The sequence below is a fragment of the Megalops cyprinoides genome, chromosome 13 (genome assembly GCF_013368585.1).
Source record: "Megalops cyprinoides isolate fMegCyp1 chromosome 13, fMegCyp1.pri, whole genome shotgun sequence".
In the NCBI taxonomy this organism is placed as follows: domain Eukaryota; kingdom Metazoa; phylum Chordata; class Actinopteri; order Elopiformes; family Megalopidae; genus Megalops; species Megalops cyprinoides.
In genome coordinates, this window is record NC_050595.1 from 26,550,682 (window position 1) to 26,570,590 (window position 19,909).

The 19,909-nt window shown below is 44.8% G+C and overlaps 2 protein-coding genes across 3 annotated transcripts in view; one reads left to right on the forward strand and one right to left on the reverse strand.

Moving 5' to 3' along the window:
• Positions 1–3,704: 3,704 nt before the first annotated feature.
• sltm (SAFB-like, transcription modulator) lies at positions 3,705–15,255 on the reverse strand. Of its 2 annotated transcripts, none has more exons than XM_036543793.1 (20): positions 15,101–15,255; positions 13,975–14,062; positions 13,737–13,792; positions 13,138–13,165; positions 11,365–11,776; positions 10,661–10,704; positions 9,534–9,643; positions 8,983–9,132; positions 8,609–8,724; positions 8,354–8,514; positions 8,159–8,256; positions 7,979–8,035; positions 7,736–7,881; positions 7,471–7,651; positions 6,965–7,089; positions 5,649–5,819; positions 5,180–5,506; positions 4,849–4,987; positions 4,542–4,699; positions 3,705–4,004 (listed from the first exon to the last, which is right to left on the reverse strand). In XM_036543793.1, exons 1-20 carry the CDS (start codon positions 15,233–15,235, stop codon positions 3,896–3,898), a joined length of 2,811 nt encoding a protein of 936 aa, XP_036399686.1. In that variant the 5' UTR covers positions 15,236–15,255; the 3' UTR covers positions 3,705–3,895. The 2 variants fall into 2 exon arrangements, with proteins under 2 accessions (XP_036399686.1, XP_036399685.1); XM_036543792.1 differs by having other exon boundaries at positions 11,365–11,833.
• Positions 15,256–16,698: 1,443 nt separating this feature from the next.
• rnf111 (ring finger protein 111) overlaps positions 16,699–19,909 on the forward strand; it is a 39,333-nt gene continuing 36,122 nt past the window's right edge. Inside the window, exon 1 of the mRNA XM_036544354.1 lies at positions 16,699–17,095. The gene's annotated coding sequence lies outside the window, so the exon portion shown is untranslated. The remainder of the gene's footprint in view (positions 17,096–19,909) is intronic.

Sequence of the window (19,909 nt, forward strand, 5' to 3'; positions counted from 1 at the left end):
TGTAGCCCAAGAGGACTGTTTCCGATCTCAGTAGCGGTGCACTGCATTTGATTGCCGCAGGGTGGTTTACCCATCCTGACCACAGAGCACTTGTGGCCAGATGAAGAAGCCAGTGGAGAGGTCAGTGTCACCTGCACCACCAGACTATATGCCCCCCGACCCCCTCTCACACACAAACACACGCTCACTCACACACGTCCCTCTTCCTCCAGTGCAATATTTCTAATTGCGAAATTGCCTTCCCTACCCCTCGCAAAGAAAGCAGGGAAATCAAAGGCTAACAATGCCGGTCTGTGTACCTGACTGACGAACCCCATCTAGACCAATCTTCGCAATGGGCTTTGTCGGGGCACCTCGTCCGTTTCATCCTTTCCCGCTGCGGTTTCGCTTCAATACAGTGTCCCCTGCATATTTCACTTTTTGAAATTAATTTATATATACATGTATATATGAACAGTGTGGAAATTGCGAAGCTTGCAAGTAGTGCTCAGCCACATACTCAATGGTACTGCCTCTAACGGAGCAACTAATATTTCTCTTATCTATACATTCCAAATGACTGCCTTGACTGAATCGTTTCGTTTTGTGGATCAAACCTACAGACACTTAGATGTAAGGGAATTTACTTGTGCGTTACAGGAGATCTTGTTTTTTTTTTCTCTTTTACCTGTCTTTTCCTAGCCTGTCCCCCAGAGGCCTAACTTACTCTGTGTATACAAAGCCTTATAACATTACAGGACCTTTCTTTTTTTTTTTTTTTTAAGACAAAATATACGTGTTATCAGAATGAGACAATCTGTAGACTTTAACATAGACATCAGAAATATTCTCAGGCCTTTTCAAAATGGACATATCCTTGAGTGTCTTTTGCAAGCTGTTTTGTGCGTTTTAGCTGCCTTGACAACAACATTGATAGCATATCTGTATATATTGTGTTGTACCCTTTAGTTGCACCTGAAGAGACGGTGTTGTAGATCCATATAAAAGCAAGAGTAACAAAAAAAAAAAAAAACTTCTACCCCTGGTTGGTTGCCATTAACATTTTAGGTAGGTATGCATACCGTGTGTAGGTTCATGCTGAAGGCTGTTGAACGGATTTGCCATTAATATTTTGGAAATTTACTTTTAAGCCATACTTTTTTTTTAATGAGCTAACCAGAAAGCGTTCATGATAGGTTATGGATTATAGTTCAGTAGAGAGGTTAAGGTTGTTACTTTGAATTTAGCTGCTGCATTCATTCATTATTTTTCTTGTCAAAAACCTTACAACCTTGATGACACCTTATGACACTATGAAAATATACCTTGAAATGAACATGAATTCTATAGGGGAGGAAGGAACCCTCCATTAAGTGTATACATTCTGGTCTAATGTAGATTTGGCTATACAGCACTGATAAAGGTGTCCCTGTATTGGATTGGTGACCAGTCCTCATTTCTGGATGCGTGGAGAAACTCTTTGAGGGTTGAGGAAAATTAAAATGGTGTCGCCCAATCCTCTCACTATAAACATCTTTATACACTGAACAAACCCTTTTGAGAAGATCCGCTGCACTATTGCGGGGGTGTTTGAAAACTCTACTGAGGCTGCAGTGACACTAATTACACACGTACCACAAGGTTTGTAAAAGGCTCTCAGATGTACTTCAGTAAGTACGGGACAAACTGAAACTAAAGGGACATTACAGTAGGGTAACTGATAGGGATCATACCTGTATGAAGGATGACCGCTCACAATCGGGAGCCGATCAGTGAGGGTGAACACACCGGTCGGGCAATGGGCCAGCAGCCTCACGCTCGACGTTCATTCATTCATTCATTCTCAGATACTGTACAGTAGCTTGGCGTTGCAGTTACTTGCCGTTACCCTAAATATTTTTCCATTGCAGGCTTCATGTTGATCAGCTCCATCCTTTGCTCCTATCTGCATGGATTAGTGGGGTTTTGCGCGTGGACTGTCAGTGTAAAAATCATTGGCCTTGCAGGGATACTTCAAAGGCTGCAGGGCATATCATGTTGAACAGCATCTCTCACTACAGAGGTCGTCCTTGAACATTTAGTCCTAGTAATTGGTTTTGCACTATTACTTGGATATGCACTAGAATAAGCATAAAGGAAAGATATACCTCATTTTATACAAAATCTGAAGATGTACAAGGGCACTTTTTGCTCTTGGGGTACCTTGAATGGGTTGCAGTGAGAGGGTCACAGCTCTTTTCAGCTGGCCCATTTGGAAATGACAGTGGAATTAATGTGGTTTGTACACTAACAGACATGAAGGCCTTTGTTCAAGGTTTGGGGTTGTCTGCATTTAGTTAAGGTTACATTGTACAGGCTAAAGTACATGAATTTAAGAATGTGTGCATATAAATGGCACATTATTCACATTAAAGTGTTCATTTAAGGACTGAATTTTCAGTGGATCCACAGGTGGAGTGGTGTGCACTGTGGTTATGGCCATTTAAGAAGGTGTCAAGACAACTTGTGATTTAATGCAAAGACGATCTAGCGGCCCGTTTGAATGTCATATTCATACTGTCAGGATAAGCAAAGATGGAAAAATGCCACGGCAATCTCTAATGGTTAAAAATGTCTTTTTTTGGTCTTTTGCTTCAATGCAGTGCATTTTTGTTTGTATCAGCCCTGAATGACTGTTGTTGCCATTTCATTTGTGATGCATGCATACTTAGCTCTGAATGTAACAGGGGATTAAAAAAAACTGATCCCGTGAATATTATCTTCCAACCTTGGTATGCTGATGTGCTAACAAAGCAATGTTTAACTACTGAGCAAAGGCAATTATCAAACTGGGTAAGTTCTGGAGATAAAGGGTCAATACTCCACAGCAATTAAAGGGTTCAAATTTTTATCTATATACATGTGACCAAATAATGTATGTAGTCTTCATTACAGTATGTCACAAATGTAGATGCAGGTCGTTCTTGGATTTTTTTTTTTCACTTGCATTTTTAGTTTGTTACAAAATGCCTTCGACGTGGGACATTTAGCCTGATAACATTAAAATACATAGACAGTAAAAAAGCTGATATTTGCTGGTTTGTTTTCTTCTACATATATGGAAGTCATGGCATTTTATTTTCATGGAGATAAACAGCCTTTTGTGCCATTACAGAAGCTTAATCATATGTGCTTGAGTAATAAATGACTGCTTTTGTGTATGGTCTTTACTCATTTCACATTCATGGAACAGACTGGAGACCAGGAGACGCAGCTAACACAAGGTGTATAATTTAATATCAACAACTTTCAAAAAGCACCATAAGAGGAGCATAATGAAACGGCAAGTTTTCAATAAAGAAAGCTTCATAACGCAGCCACTATACATACAGGAGAACCTTTTCTAGGGTAGGAAAGCAATTTCGGAACCACGTATGAAAACTTTACGGTTACAAATAACTGAAGCTGTACAATGCTTTTCCTTTTTAAACCCCCGTGTCGCCCCGGGTCGGCTGATGACACAGCTGCAGTCAAGTCCATTTCGTAGAGCTTGGCATGACGCTCAGAGCGAGCAGCATAATCGCCAAGCTGCTCAGGAGCCCCCGGAGCTCCATATATCACTGAAACCAAAGGTTCCAAGTCCAGAGTGTTGACAATCACACCATGGACTGTACAACTCTTTTCCAAAGTTAGAACATGTATATGCACAGGTACCCCCCCCCCCCCCCCCTTTCATCAGGGCAGGAACTGTTAGGAAAACCTACATGAAATTTTACACGCATCTATACAAAACAAACAGCTTTTTTTTTTTTTTAACACGAACCTCTCTGCCATAATCCAACCATCTAAAACGCCTAGTCAAAAAATAAAATAAAAAAAATAAAACATATAAAAACTTTTGTTTTGCAAATACAGTTTGGACAGCTGGTGTGGCCCCCTAGAACCTGCGTGGGGCCCCTTTGAAGGGCTTGAATCCTCCCCCGCTCCCGCCCGAGAGGGAACTGTTGGTGATCTGCACGATTCTGTTCATCCCGGATGAGGAATGGCTGCAAACAGGAACAGGGTTGTGGTTACAGCAGGCCACTTTGCCCGAGGCATTAACACTGCGAGTGCAAAGTGCGTGTGTGTACATCAGGGGCGGACGAGCAGGAGAGCGTGCGCCCTCTCTCACGAGCGTTCAGGTTCTCTCACCAGAAACACAAAACTAACGCAACTGCAACACATTCTCTGCAAAAAGCCACCGTCGCCTCTCCCTCGTGTCAAGAGTAAAATGAAATTACTTTTGCATACAAATGAACGCATGGGTGGGGGTGGACAAAAGCAACAGGTATTATAATGCTGAGTATTTATGTTCGTGATTTCAATGTGGCCACTCAAGCTGGTCCATTGTAGCACCTTTTCGAGTCAGGCTGACTACTGCTTGGATACACAGGGACTGCAGATGCAAATTATCTACACAGCTAACTCTGGTGCAACGAATGTGCTGTGCACGATCCCTGTTAAAATAATCAACTAAACACGTAAAGGGTCTACGGAAACAGGCAGCTGCAGGAGGACTCGTGTGAATGCGCGCTGCTCTGTACCTCGAGTGCTGCGGCATCATGCTGCCTCGGCTGTCCCCCAGTCTCCGGCTGTCGGGGAACCCCCCGCTCTGGGAGCCCGGCCCCCCGTGCCACTCCTTCCGGGGGCCCGGGTCCCTGCTGTGCCGCTCCACAACCACCTGCCGTCCCGCGCTGTAATGCTGGGGGGAGAGAGAGGACATTCCCAAAAACACGTGATGAGGGGATAACGGAGGTCAAGTAAGTAAGGACACACTCGGCCCTTACGTCGGACAGGTCTCTGTCAAACGGTAGGACTACAAGACAGGACTCTTCAATTCAGCGTGCTTACCTGTTCTTCCATCACCATGGGCCTGCCCCCGTCCCGGCCGCTGAAGCTGGATCTCCCCCGACTGGCTGAAGGAGCGCCCCTGAGCCCCGGCCCGGGTCCCTCCCTGGCTGACCGTTCCGGACGCATCCGCACTGCCCCCCTTCACCCCACCACCAGAGAGGAAACCAGTTACATCCCACACATCAAACCACAGACAGAACTACTTGCTAGGAGTACTGCAAGGCACGTTCCTTTTGCTTAGTAATGAATGTTTCCACCTGAAGCGGACACATCAGAGATGCACAGAAATCCTCCTGTCTAAAGCAGAGCTGTCCTTCCCGGACCTGCTTACCGGATGTCTCCCTTGCTGGCTCCCATCCCCCCGTCGTTCTTCCAGCCTCCGTGTCCGGTCTCCCTGGGGGAGCGGGCGTGGGACATGCCCGGAATCCCGCCCCTGCCCCCTGCCGGCCGCTCGGGCATGGGCACGGCCCTGCGCTCGTCCCGGTCCCGGATCTCCCGTCGGTCCGTATCGCGCAGCTCCCCGCGGGGAGGGGGCGGCGGCGGCTCCGCCCTCCTCGGGGGCTCGAAGCCCTTGGGGTAGCGGTCGAAGCCGGAGCTGTCTCTCCGGGCCGGGGGCCGGCTCTTCTTCCCCTCGGCCTCGTTCTCGAAGCGGTTGCGTCTGCGGGACGGGACACACACACGTGCCGGGTGGAACATTAACCCCCGCGCTGACGGGTCAGTTGCGCAATGCGCCCCTATCTGCTGTCACTGCATGAGGGCTAGCTCGTGACTCAGGTGGGGGGGGGCTGTCGTCACCCTACCTGTCAAAGCTGTTGGGCTCCACGGAGGAGCCCTCAGGGAAGCGGCCCCTGTCCCGCGGAGGGAACTCCGCAAAGCGGTTCTGCTGTCGGCTGTAATCGGAGCCCTGGCTCAGCCGGCCCTCTGAATCCGTCTGAAGCTTCTTGTTGCCGTTCCAATAGGGGTCGTCCCTCCTGGGAGTGAGTGAAAGGAGACGCATTAACTCACCCCTGCACCACATACAAGGAGACACGATGAGCAGTGTAGTAACTACCATCACTCAATGTTTTTTATAATGCGGTACTTATATGCAAGAAACTTAGTGGTTGAAGTGGTACTTAGTGGTTCAAGAATGACACCAAGAAAAAGCTATCACACTTGCATTAGGGAAGAAGCGGTCTTCAGTTTCAAACCACAAACACTACCGAGTTACCAGTCATGACACAAACAGTCTACGTCGTTTATTTTATATGTTACTGGAAGGAATTTAGCCGAATTACCCAGTTTTCAGGACATATCAAATGTCCACAATGTGTTAACCATGTACCACCGACAGGTGGGAAAAACAGATATTCCATTTCCCATGGACCCAGTTATGTCCTGTTCATAAAAGAAATGCCATCTCTACATAATTCAAAGAACATTGTGTTATTTGCTCTGTCGTGGCTGACCTAGCTATACCCAGGACTGACATATTTAAGCCTGACATCACTACTGTTAGTCAGGGTCACACATGAGGTGATTCAATTCGACTAGGTGAGGTGGCTTGTCCGGTAGCTCAATGTAACGCCAGGAGAAAAAGGAACCAAGAACAAACAGGCCTTGCTCAAGAGAACAATGCTAAACAGCAGTGTGCAAACAATCCAGCCTCTGACGTGCACAAAGGCGCTGCTGTCTTATAGGTCAGGCATATCCCTTCCCCTGCATTTGGCCTTCTTGATGCTCCCCGGGCTTGACGTTCATCAGGTTAAATCCTCCTCTGTGCCTAATCACCCCTCTGATTAATGTGCTGATGCAAAAGCTTACGCAACTGAAAATGCCAGTGGGGCACGTCAAGTTCAGTCAGGAATGATTGATCAAACTGACACTGTCTCAATGTCTCTCCAGTTTAAAAACGCACATTGATATTTATTTTCGTGGTCTCCATATAATCCATTCTATCTACTATTGTATCTGTTACATCTATTAAATCTATGTCCCGTAGAAAACGGTTTGAGTTGCAGGTTGTGCTGCATGTCAGCTTTAAGCCTTGTCAGTGTTCACTGCCAGAACTCCGAGCCCACGTGTATCCTGACTTGAGGGCCATGTCAGGCAGCCGTTTCCCCCGGGGTTTCCCTACCTGTGGTCCACGTCGCGGCCTCTCTTCAGCGAGTTCCTCTTCTCCTGCTCGTACCTCAGCTGCTCCTGCTGCCTCCTCAGCTCCTCCCTCTCCCGGGCCAGGCGCTCCGCCTCCTTACGCCGCTCCTGTTACAGACCAGAGACGCTCCCCTGTTAAAGCCCACGCTCCCATCATCGACAGCTCACAACGTGCTACTACAGTATGCTCCTCTCAAAAGCGATCGAAAGTCAGGGAAGCAATTTCCAAACATCCCAGGGCCCAATCCGGACAAACCCTCGAGCCCTTCATGTCCAGCCATCACATGTCTAAAGGGGCAGGGTAGGTATGAGCCACAGGGAAGGATATGGCAGAAACCACCTAGCCAATGGGAAGGGTAGATGGAGCCATTAGCATATTGCTGATCTCTCTCTAATCCCTCCAGACCCTTGCGGGGGAATCAGGCAGGGCCAGGGGTAGGGGTTAGGGGGCGGGTCTGGATTGGACGGAACAGAGAGGAGGAGCGTTACCTGCTCGATGCGTATCCTCTCCCTCTCCAGCCTCTCGCGCTCCATGCGTTCTCGCTCCAGCTTCTGCCGCTCGATCTCCAGCCGCTGGCGCTCCCGAAGGAGGTGCTCGCGCTCCTCCCGCTCCCGCAGCAGCCGGATGCGCTCCCGCTCCCGCCGCTCCTGCTCCGCGATCTCCCGCCGCCTGCCGACCACCGACACAGTCACACGCCTGACAGCCGGCGCTTTGGAACCAGCTAGACGGGCATTCCCGTGAGGAGATGGTTACCTTCGCAGCTCCATGGCCCTGCGGATGCGCTCCAGCCGGACCAGTCGCTCCCGCATCCTCTGCTCCTTCATCTTCTCGAAGGGCAGGATCTCCTTGCTGCCTCCTTTATTCGGGAAGATCCTCCCTTTGTTCCTCAGCATCTCCATCTATAGAGACGCAGAAGTAGGAAACGGGTTTCAGAGAAAAGCTACAGGAGGCCAGAGAAGCTTCTGTGGTGCATTATAACTATAGAAGAAAACCGACCTCTTCTGGGGGGATGAACGATCTGGGCCGGCGTGCCATCATGTTTGGAAAACCAGGCTTAAGAAGAAAGAGAACACATGAATTTAAGTCGATCTGTCATTACGTAATTAGCATTTCTCATTTGGAAAAGCACTTGACCGACCGACAGCACCCTGCCACGGATCCGCATCCGCGCTGTACCTTGTCGAACCGCCCCCTCCTGAACGGCGGCCTGATCTTGCTGAAGCCAGGTTCCATTTTGGTCTGATCGATGATCACCATCTTTCCAGGACTCTTACCTGGATGGAACACAGGGCACAGACATGGGCGAGGTTAGCTCGGTCCCGCCCGCGTCAGAGGCGAGCGCGTATCGGGGCGGGTCTGGCTGACGCTTACGTCCGTGCTTCTTCTCGTCCTTCTTGGAGGCGTCCTGCACGGAGCCCGACGGCGCGGCGTCCAACTTGGCGCCCTTCGACTCCTGTTTCTTTGAGGCGTCCTTGCCGTCTTTGTCGGGCTTCTCCGACTTCTTCTCTTCCTTTTTAGAGGAGATGGGTGTCCTTAAGAGCGGGAAAGAAAAATCACGATGTTAAGCCTTTTGATGAGCGACGGGATTTCACACTTTGCCCAGGAACAGCGTTTTTCCAAACTCACTTGCTGGCCGTCTTCAGCCCGGCAGCGGAGCGCTTCTCCCCCGATGCCTTGCTGGATCCTGATTTTTCATCTGTTTCTTTCTTGGAAAAATCCTTTTTGAATGGATCACTTTTAACCTGAAAGCAGACCGCATATATAAGCCACTCAGTACTATATCCCAGGACCAATATCATGTTTAAAAATAGGCAATAAGCATTTTTTGAAAAAGTTAGAACTAAGTGCTTCAGGAATTTGAGACAATTTGTAGAAAACACTAAAGCTATAAAAGTTGTATCACATTTCTAAGGTTCTGGATTTCTTTGGAGAACCCACACATGATCTTACAGTAACGTCAAACACACAATGTGCATACAAGAGTTCATGGGCAAAGTTACCCTGTCGACAGAGATCTGCTGTCCGTGGAGTTCAGTGCGGTCAAGATGAGAGATGCATCTGGCCACCTCCGCGCTAGAGGACATTGTCACCAGGCCGTAGCATTTTGCTCCTGGGCTACGGGCATTGGTTACGACTTTAGCGCTAAAAACCTAACATGGAAGAAAATAATGTGAAGGGAAAAGCACATTCAGAGAGGTTTTATGACACAGTAAATTATTTCTGACATTTAGCTGATGACCTCTTCCTGGATGAATTGCACTGCATTGACTGTTGTATCTGTGGTTATTGTCAAACATTCTAGAAAGAGACAGCGCCTACAGTCACCATAACTGGATTAAAAAGTAAAAATTCAGTACCCAAACGTGATCCATAACAATGGATCAGTCAAAACAATCATTGTCATTTGATTGTTAATTTCTTCCACTGCCATTTAGCATAGTAAATACCAATGTAGCAAAACCAATAGCCATAGGTTTCAGGTCTTCACACAACCCAGAGAAACGGACGGAAGGGGCCAGCGTTGTCCTGAAAGCAGGCTGTCTGAGCCTACCTTTCCATATTTCCCAAACAGGTTCTTCAGGTCGGCCGCTTTGGTGTTGGAGGACAAGCCGCTCACCCACAGGTTGCGCGTCGAGCTGCCGGTGCTTCCACTGCTCGTACCTGCTGACACAGCGCGGTCAATGCAGAACACCACCGCACGTGCTCAGAGCCCGTACGCCTAACACTGATGCAGAGCATATAGAGCCTCACCCACCAGTCCTGAATCTTTACTGAACACAGAACCTTCATTCCAACACTCGTGGTATATATCCAACCACATAGAGCTCCCCGCCCGTAGTGCTCACAATGTTCACCAAAAGCACACAGCATTTCCTTAGCAATCATGACACAACCCCTCAAAACATTAACTAAAAACCCCACCACAGTTCTCCACACCCCCTGGGCTCTACTCAACATCATGGCTGGCCTGTGTGGGAACACCGAAGAAAGGATTTCATTACTAAAAAAGGCTAATTTTAGCCTTATCACGACCCTGCTACAGTAGACACTAATGATGATGCGATCGTGAATTACACTGCATATCGTGGTTTCAAAAAATAACCTTTAATACATTAATATTTCTTTCGGTGCCTTTCCTCAAGCAGACTTTTAAACACACCTTCTGAATGAGTCAGACACAGCAAAGTCATCTGTAAGGGGCAAAGGGGCGTGTACTGGCAGAGTGAAATAATCAGCTTTGACTTTAACCCACTGCAATTTGCATCATGTAACACGGAATTACAGGTTAAACCACCGCAAAGGGCGACTGTTATTCAAAAGATTTGACTTCAATTACATTTTCATTCAATATTAATTTTGTAACGACAGCGAGGGACACTGGAGGAACTCTCTCACTACACTGAAAATTGTATGACTGAAGTACATTGCCAGTGGCTGTAAACTGAACCAACCCATTTTCTTGATGATATGAGAATGACATATGTTTTAGCAGAAAATTACATTATGAGGAAGCAATCCATTCCTACAGCCACACTTGGGCTATACAGACCGATGTTTGTTACATAAAAACATAACTGCCAACAGAACTGCCCTTTCGGTTTCACATTTGAAAATCTGTCCACCCAGCTGGCAAAGAAATAATGAGTTATATCACGAGGGCCAAGGTGCAAAGCATACCTTTTTCATCCTTTGCGGTCTTCCCATCTTTGTCTTTTGAAGAACTACAATGCAAACATTGCAACAATAACAAAACAGAAACAAGAAAATGAGTACCAGCACATGAAACCACCCGTGCAAAATGACACAAAAAGAAAGACCACCATAAACAGCCTTGATTTTTAAAAAAAAAAAAAATTAAAAACAAAACAAAAAGGTTGTGCTTTACAAAAAAAGAAATCCCCCACAGGCAAGGCTTGCACTTGGACAAAACTCCAATACTGGCTTCTTTCATAGTTTTTCCACAGGTGAGGAGTAGATCAGGTTTTCTGCCAATCTATTCTCTGGACAAATGAAATCCTCAGGAGTGGAACGGACTTCTCTGCAAATCATTTCATGGGATTCTGACAACCTCTGACATCACAGGGACTACTTTTCACTCTTTTTTCTGCGCTTTAACCCTTCTTAAGTGGGAACTGGAAAAGGCAATAAACGTGCTGGAAGCTTGAAAGTAAAACAGACGTGTTCTCGTCTCCTGGTTTATGCCATAAATTACTCAATTTCAAAAAACAAACAAATGAAAAGTAACAAATGGCAGGATTAGGTACACCAATGAACATTTCTTTAAAAAAAAAAAAATCTTGATGCTACGCACAATGTTGGGTTCTTAGTGAGAGCTGGACCTTGGTAGTAGTATCTTAAAGAACTGACATAGAAAGACAAACCTCTTTGCTTGACCCGAAGCCCCAGTAGATGAGGGGCCTTTCTTCCCAGAATCCTTTTCTTTGTCTCCCATTTCAGCCTTCTTCGAGGCCTCTCGGCTCTCCTTCTTTGCGGGGTCAGTCTTCAGTCCGTCATCTTTCTTACCATCTTTATGGCCCTCTTTGGCTTCCGCCTTCATGTCTTCCTCCGGGCTCATCTCGGCAGAGGGCTCTGGCTCGTCACAGCCCTTGCCCGCCTCTGAATCTGGAAGTTTCACATGTTTACCTGTCTCCAGGAGGTCATCGCCATCAACATCCAACGTGATGGCATCTTCTGCCTGGATTGTGACGGATATGTTATCGTCCTCGACTTCTTTATCGCGGGCGGCGGCCTCGCTTTCCATCCCCGCCACATGTTCAGCCTCCACGAGGCCATCTTCACAGGGGAGATGTTTAGAATTTTCACGAGTACCATCATCAGTATCAGTTACATCTGAGGGATTTAACAAGGATAAAACATGGCAAAAAAAAAAAAAACACATTGGTTTAACATTCACATTTCTGTGCTACGTGACCTAGAGAAAGTAGAATAGAAAGCAAGTTTAGTATTAGCGCTCAGTGAAGGTCAGAAAACCACATAGGTGTACACAAAACATACATTCCTCATTGGGAAAAAATGGTGCGATTCAACAATCTTCAAGCCATTTTAACCACCAATACTTTTATCACAATCCTTACAGTGGTGCATAGACAATGCTGATTTGTTCTCGCGCACTCGGTTCCTTCAGAGATCCATCCACATTCTTCTGTTTAGAATAGATGGTGCCATGGAAATTGTGAATGGGGCAAAAAATGGATGGATTCCACATGGAAGCAAATGTGTGAGTGTTTTGTCCTTGGCCAACACGTGGAGAAAAAAAAAATCCATGTCCAAAACAATGCAAATCAAGTCAAGCACCACTTCATGGCCATTGTAGACTGTCCTGGGCTGTCATGGACGTGAGGAGGCCATGTTCCATTTCTTCCTTCGTCTTTTACCTCCCATCATCACACGTCTCATCTTGCGATAGGGGACAAAGTGTGGGGGGGGGGGGGAAACCCGTTCTGTAGCAACTGCAACTGTCCAGCCCCAGTCTTGTAAACGTGCTGGATCATGTCCATAGGGAAAGGTGTCCTTGTGGTGCTGAATGTCCTCTCCCACTCGAGTTCCAGGGAAGCTCAGTGATGTTCCCCGTTCATGTTAGCTCTGCACAGCGGCTGGGAGGGAGAGGGACAGATGGGAGTGAGCCCCGATGGGCAATCGGTTCCAGTCCAGTGAACGGCCGTCCATTGCAGGCAACTTACTTCCTCGTCTCGGCCGCTTGCAACCCTCCACCTCCCTACTCTGGTGTGGAGGGCCTCGTCTGCTCAAAGCCCCAAGGACTTGCCTGTGGAGGCAGGCATGAGCTTGCCCGAGGGGTGTGGAAGCCCTCCATCCCTGGCGTTTGGAGCCCTCTGACTTCTTTATCTTCTTACAACATGGTGCTGAAGGGGAATCTTTCAGAGAATGCATTTGGCATGCGTGAGTCCAGTCTGTATCCTCCATTGGTAAAGTTGCAGCTCCGTGAGCAGAGGTGAATTTCCATGCTGCTGATTTCCATTTGTGCGACAGAATGAGCTGACTACTCAGCCAAAGCAGAAAGGGACAAGGTTTAAGGGGGGGGGGGGGGGGGGGGGCACAATGCTTTTCCAACCGTCTGTGTTACCTGTAAAACCCAAAGATGTTAAAACTCCAGCAGGACGAAAGAGTAAACATACCTTTTTCAATATCTTCATCTTCTGTTTCCTGGACACAGAAAGAATAGAAACAAATTAACAAAACATCTAACTAGATATAGATAATGAAAGTCATTTAAATACGTGTATAGCAGTAACGTTAATTTTTTCACCGTGCTGTTTAGAATGCAGACATCACCAGTGTTCAATCAAAACTTCTGTGTGGCATAATGAACATCTGGTCTTATGCTTCAGAATTTCACATTCTGAATCTCACTTGACACAGCCACAAAAAAAACACCATGTATCAAAAAGCAAGAATTCTGGATACATCTCAATCCAAACGAAAAAACTCCATCCAAAATTTTCTTTGAAACTACATACTTGTAGATTGTATTCACTATAAGCAACTGGACCCTTTATAATTTCCTAGATCTACTTCAAGACATTTCCCATGTCACATTTCCCAAATGCTGGCCAACTTTATTTAAAGCAATGTATTACCTGCTATTGAGAAATTTAAAATGAGTAAATAAGACTGTAAGGTCTTAAAAAGATATGGTTGTCTGTTTTTAAGCGTTCACCAGTAATCTTTGGCCAATGTGCTAAGTAGAGATGAGTTCACCCATTATATAACTTACCTTGGAGAAAGACTCCTCTTCCATTGTGTTGTCAGTGTCTGAGTCCACTTTCTTTCCTATTTTAAAACAATTGCACGTGTGAGCCATTTCTAGGTAAAGCAACTGCGCGATGGAAGAAATGCGAACTTGGTAACTCAAACGCAGAGGAACTGGCTCAAGTAGTGAAGCATTAAAGCGGGGTTTACCAATTCATTAGACTTGAGTTAATATGCAACCACAATACGCCCGCCCAGTTTACCTTTCGATTTAGCATGTTTCCTAGTGGGTGTGTCAACAGACTGCGGAATTTCAATGCTGTCTGGGTCTCCGCCTTCCTCCTCGATGGCCTAAAAGAGACATGTGTTATGACAATAAAGTCCGTTACCGCAACATTCACTCCTTTCTGCGGTTCTCCATTTATCCTAATATTTTAGATATTTAGCTAACGACCAAACGAAGTTTTAAGAGCAACCTTATCTGCGAACTCGCTGCTTAGCTTATCGGCTATCATTAAAACAATTAACATTTATTCCACGAAGTAAACCGAAACTAATACACTTAACTCCATCTGTATTTTTCTTCTCATATATGTGACATTACCGCTTAGCCAGCAGGACATGTGACAGGTATACTTGCCTACGTTCATAGTTTTATAATAGCTAAACTGTAAGGTGGGGAAACAGCGTTATCATGCGACTAGCTAGCCTGATGTTAAAGGAGCAGGACAGGAGTGAAAACGCAACGACCTACGCACACACTTCTAAACGCCTTTTTACGAAAAAGACGGCGATCGTCCAAAAAGCCAGCTAGCCGCTTTATACCAGCTCGCTAGCTAAAATGGTGTCGCCATTTTCTTGAAACTACAGGCGTATAACTTGATTTAGGGTATGGTATTCTCCTGTTCGCTAACGTTACTGCATCGGCCAGCTCATGGCTGCTGCTGACTCATTACTTAATTTGCCATCAGCACCTACAAACCTTGCAAGCAGTTAACTGAAATGAATACTAGCGAGCTAACGTTAGCAAACAAACTGCGAAAACAACATGCGAATAACAACGTAACTGACGTTAGCTATCTAGCCAATAACACGCTGCCTGACTCACATCTGTTGGTCAATGTTGTGAATCCGTAGAAGAGCAATCTATTTGGCAAGTTGAGTATAGGACTGTTGCGGTGTTTCATATACAAAAAAGTAAAATTAACTAGTAAGCCAATGAAGCAAACGTAAAATATCTCACCAATTGAATTATCGCCTCTAGGTCGCTATACAACACTCCCCCTTCCAAATCTGCAAGGATTAGCTATCATTCCTGCATGCACACGATTAAACGGGCCTCGTAAATATTTTGACAAAACAATCGGTGTTCATAGCAAATAAACATACCTGCTTCAGTCTGGCGATAAGAACATTTTTTACGCCCGCGACATCTAAATTCCTTCGCTTGAGCTCAGTTTTAAGGTCTATAACCCGTAAATCAGTTATTTTCTTAGTCTCCGTAGCAATGGCACCCGACGCCATTTTGCCTTGCTGAATGAGGAGATTGGGGAAAGCGTAAATGGTTCTGGGCCATGTCCCGGATGCAACATAATAACGTACGTGTTACGCAATGACGTTCAGTATTCGCGCAACACCTGATAGCGACCCCTGCCTTTTTCAAACAACGATGTTTTTACAAGAAAACAATTTTCAGGTGTAATGAACAATGGCAGAGGGGGTCCAAGTAAATTACCATTAATTGTGCCTGGCAACAGGCTGTATAAATTGAATGATGTCTAAACCACTCCCAGCCACAGGTGATGAGCACTCAGTGCTGATGATTTGGCTGTGTGGAACAAAATAATGGTTTTCGAAAGAGCTTCTTACAGCTGAAATCGAAGGGAAAGATCCCAGCTGTTACTTTCATATAGTCAAGACAGAAGGAGCAAATATTTGTTGTAAATTTGTGACCACATATTTTCTTTCAATCAAGTGAAACAAGGTGAGCTGTATGTGAATTTGTTCTCATTTTCTCCTCACGTCGTGTCTCTTACTCCATTGCTTTTGCCCAAGAATAACAGACCGAGCATAGAAAAACATTCACTTCAGACCGTGGGAAGATAGTGTTCCGACCACATTAAGAGATAAAGAGGATTACACGATTAATGTGTCCTTTTTGTTTTGCTTTCATGGTGCAAAACCATGGTCTGAAGAACACTGTACAGGACTTTCAAGTGAGAGAAGGGTTACCGGGCTGGTAAAAGAGAATGCCATGGAATGTTTGTGGTATCTTATGTGACCCTCAGCTAGTATTCATTCAATTATATTTAATCTGAAAAAGAGCTGTTAATAGCAAGGATGAAGAAATTACTTCATCCCTATTTACTTGTAAACATGTTTTGGTGTGTACAAGACCAATGAGAACAGCTCAAGAAAACAGCTCTTGCCACATACTACACAGGTCAATATTGCACTTGTATAAACGGTAAATCTACATTTCTCTGCAAGAGCCAGGGAACCCCTTTTATAACGTATTTCAAGAGTTTTCCCCCCAAACCTCTGGGATAGTTTTTATGTTAGCCCTTTTCTGATATGTCTAGATGTGTGTGGACAACAATTTGCAATTATGAAACGCATTTTGTCACGCATGTTGTGTGACTGGCGCCCGTATAGCTTGTAGTAATAACTGCACGAGCGTGATCACAACACAAAGTATTAAAGGAAATATCAGATCTACTTTAATGCGATCATCGCATTGAACTAAAGAAGGACATTATACAATTTAATGGTAACAACACAACTTGAGACTTTGTTATGAAGCTGGTGTTTACAGCAGGAGTGGTTTTGACTAATTATGTCCGCTAGTGGGCAACAATAGCTCAAGTTAAGCAAGTTAGCAGACCATTGTGTACGAAAATCGTCAAGGTCCCTCTAGTGTCGGGAAGTGTCGTAAAGCGTTTATCTCAGCAGCAAGGCTCTGGGGATTTGCAGAAAACAGATCAAGCCGAGAGCCAGCATTGAGAAAAGGCTGCTTGGAGTAAAAGCTACAACGGACGCCTGGATGAAGCAGGAATGGAGACTTCATCGCGGGCCTCGATGGCAAACGGGAAAGGATTTTTGTCTCATCTGAGAAAATATACAAAACCATCCAGCTGAAGCTTATTTGTATTAGCCGTTCGGTACATAAAGGAAAAAATACGAACTTATATGGAACCCCCCCCTCGTCTGTCTCCATTGACCGTAGCGTTAACATCGGGCCTTGGTTTTGTGTTGTCAGTTTCACAACCCGGCTGCTGACGTTTGCTCGCAGCGCTACTTTGTGTCCCCATTTCGCTCATTGATAGTGATTTCTAATCCGAAAAGGGAGCAGCAGAAAACCACCATCGTGTCTGACCTTTACTGGTAAGTTCATCATGTACTTTTTTACCAACACAATTACCTATTTAGTTATCAATTTGGCTAGCTGGATTACCATTGTTTCATCATAGTTTCATCCATCGTATCCAGCTAACTTGGCTAGCTAGCTCGCTGGATGTGCTCTGTTTCAGATCCGTCTGTTGGTTCAAATGGCTCCTCTCACTTTTAGCTCAGGGAAATGGTGAAGAGGGAGGGCGACTGCACAGTGGCTAACGTTAGCCAGCAAGCTATCTCTTACTGATATGCTTTTGAGGGACAACTAGACAGTAGCTAACTAGCCAAGGTAACCAAATTAGGCAAATGTCGATGTGAATAACCTCATTAAGCTCATCCATAACTGGTTGGGTAAGTTAGTTTTTAATAACAGGGTGGGTAGCTAATCAGATATGTAATGTTAAATGCCTGACCAGATAACTATATAACTAGTGTGATGTTAGTAGGTTGGGTAACTAGTTGTACTGGGTAGGTAGGAAGTTAAGAGATTACCAATTATGTATCTATAAGACATATAGCTGGCCAGGTAAAATGCCTACCCAGTTGTTTGTTTACCCAACATAATCATTCTAGACATTCTAGATGTTAACTAGCTGCGTAACAAGCATAGTTATTACTAGTACTAGCTAATTTATCTCTGGGACGGGTTCATTTTTTGTTTTGGTTAGCAGCCTTTAATGCTGCATTGGGATGCAAGCTAGCCAGCCAGCTATTTTGTGTAAATACATATACCATCAGCTATGACGTGTGGCCCAGCTAACTACAGTTTCGGGTTAGCTAGCTAACCAGAGCTGTTAGTTTGTTGACATGAATGGTGTTTCTCTGTTAGCCAGTTGTCTTGGTAGGATAGTAACGTTTCATATATGTATCTTGCTAACGAAATACGTAGAGGCCCAGCTCAACAGATTTTTTTCTGAGAAAATTGAGGTACACTCTTTCCAAGGGTGAACGTAGCAAGCTAGCTAAGTAGGTAGTTAGAGTAGAGGCAGCTGGTCTACCTAGTTAGCATAGCTTTTGACAATATAAGAAAAAAATATAATTTATAATATTACTTTTGTGAAATGGGAAGTAGCAATTTCACAGCCAACGGCTGTCTTACAAGGCAATTCAACCGTTCATTTTGGTGTTCTTCAAGCTCGCTAGATTGTAAACAATCTGGCCAGCTAGCTAGCCAGGCTCTAGCTACGCTAAGATGGGTGTCTTTGGGGCTTTGTTTTCATCCATTAATGTTAAGAGTCTAGCTAGTTAGCTGCAATGTGAAGGCTATGGTCACATTTAATGTAGGAAAATGGCAATTTGCTAACTGGCTGCACCGGTAGTCCATTGTGAAACGTGAGGCCTGCCATAATCTCTTTCCACTCTGAACTGAATCTTACTGATATTGCACGTTCTGAAATATTGGGCGTCTACCTGCAAGATACCTGAGTTTTATTCACAGGTATAGTATACATCATGTTGTATATAATGTGTGTCAGCGTATGGGGTGGAAGACTAAAAAAGATCTCTAATCTGACAGGAAAAAACAATATTGCATTTCAAACGTTTATTAACTGACAGCTGTGTGATTGACTACGAACTTGACTTAGAATCTACGGTCGAAGATGGAGGGTGGGTATTGAACAAAAAGGACATTAGATTTTTCTCGTTTTTGGTAATTGTAACGGTAAATTGTCAGCTGAACAATACTGATATCAAGCAAGCTCGCATTTGGGGAACACGGCCAGTTAATTATCCTGACCTAGTTCAAGTGAGAGTTATGTGTTGTTGATATATTAGTGACTTGTTTTGAGAAACGAATCTTTAATCTACAGGGAGACTAATCATTAATTATTTGCGAATCCATTGCTGATCAGAGTGCTAAAGCATTAAGACAGGCCTTATGCAGCTGTTGACGATGATTGCCAATGTTTTGAGTGGATGTGTGGTTTGACAGCACATGTCCTTTCAGCGGTCATGCAGATTGATAACGTTAATTCTCCACATGTTCACGTAGGCAGTTTTGGGATTTTTTTTCTTTAATCATACATTTGGAATGGTTCTATTTTGGTTCTAAAAAAGTTTTGTGCCAATGGAGTTGACTTTTCTTGTCAAACATGTTAGTCGTATCTTTGTTCCTTCGCTAAGCCCTGTAATTTAAGTTTGAAGCCCACGCTGTGAAGTAAGGAATATTTCTTAAGGGTCCGATTGAGACGCTTGGTTAATCAAAAATACGCTCTACATCTGATTAATGATAGTCCAGAAGCCTTTTGACATTTTGTTTCCTAATTTGTGCAAGATATCCCTTGCTGTGCAATAAACTTGATAAGAGAATTTGATTAAATCTAGAATACATGCGGCACACATAAATAATTAATTAATGGTCACTGTCAATTTAATACTTAGAAACGAGCTGCAGTAAATTCAGAACCATAGATTTAACCATTACGGAAAGCTAACCTTCTCCGGATTGACTGGAAAGCCAAGAGCCAGAAATAGAATCTGTTGTGTATTCATACACGTCCCCTGGTAACTATGGCAACGTAGAGGAACCAAAGGAATGCCATAATGCGGAATGGTGTCGCACAGCTGTAGAATAAAGATATTATTAATGTACAGGACCTTCACACTTTCATTTTAGCATTTGTCTTTCTCAGTGGATTTTTGTTTTGCAGAGATGATAATTTAGACCTTTTCTTGTTGGATATTTTTTCTTCTCCTGTTATTAAGCACATCACAAATATTTGCATAATGCAGTCAAGCAGGGCATTACTGTACTGTCCAGCGTCTCTTGTTTGATAGTTTTGTGCCTGCAGCAGTAGGGTCTTT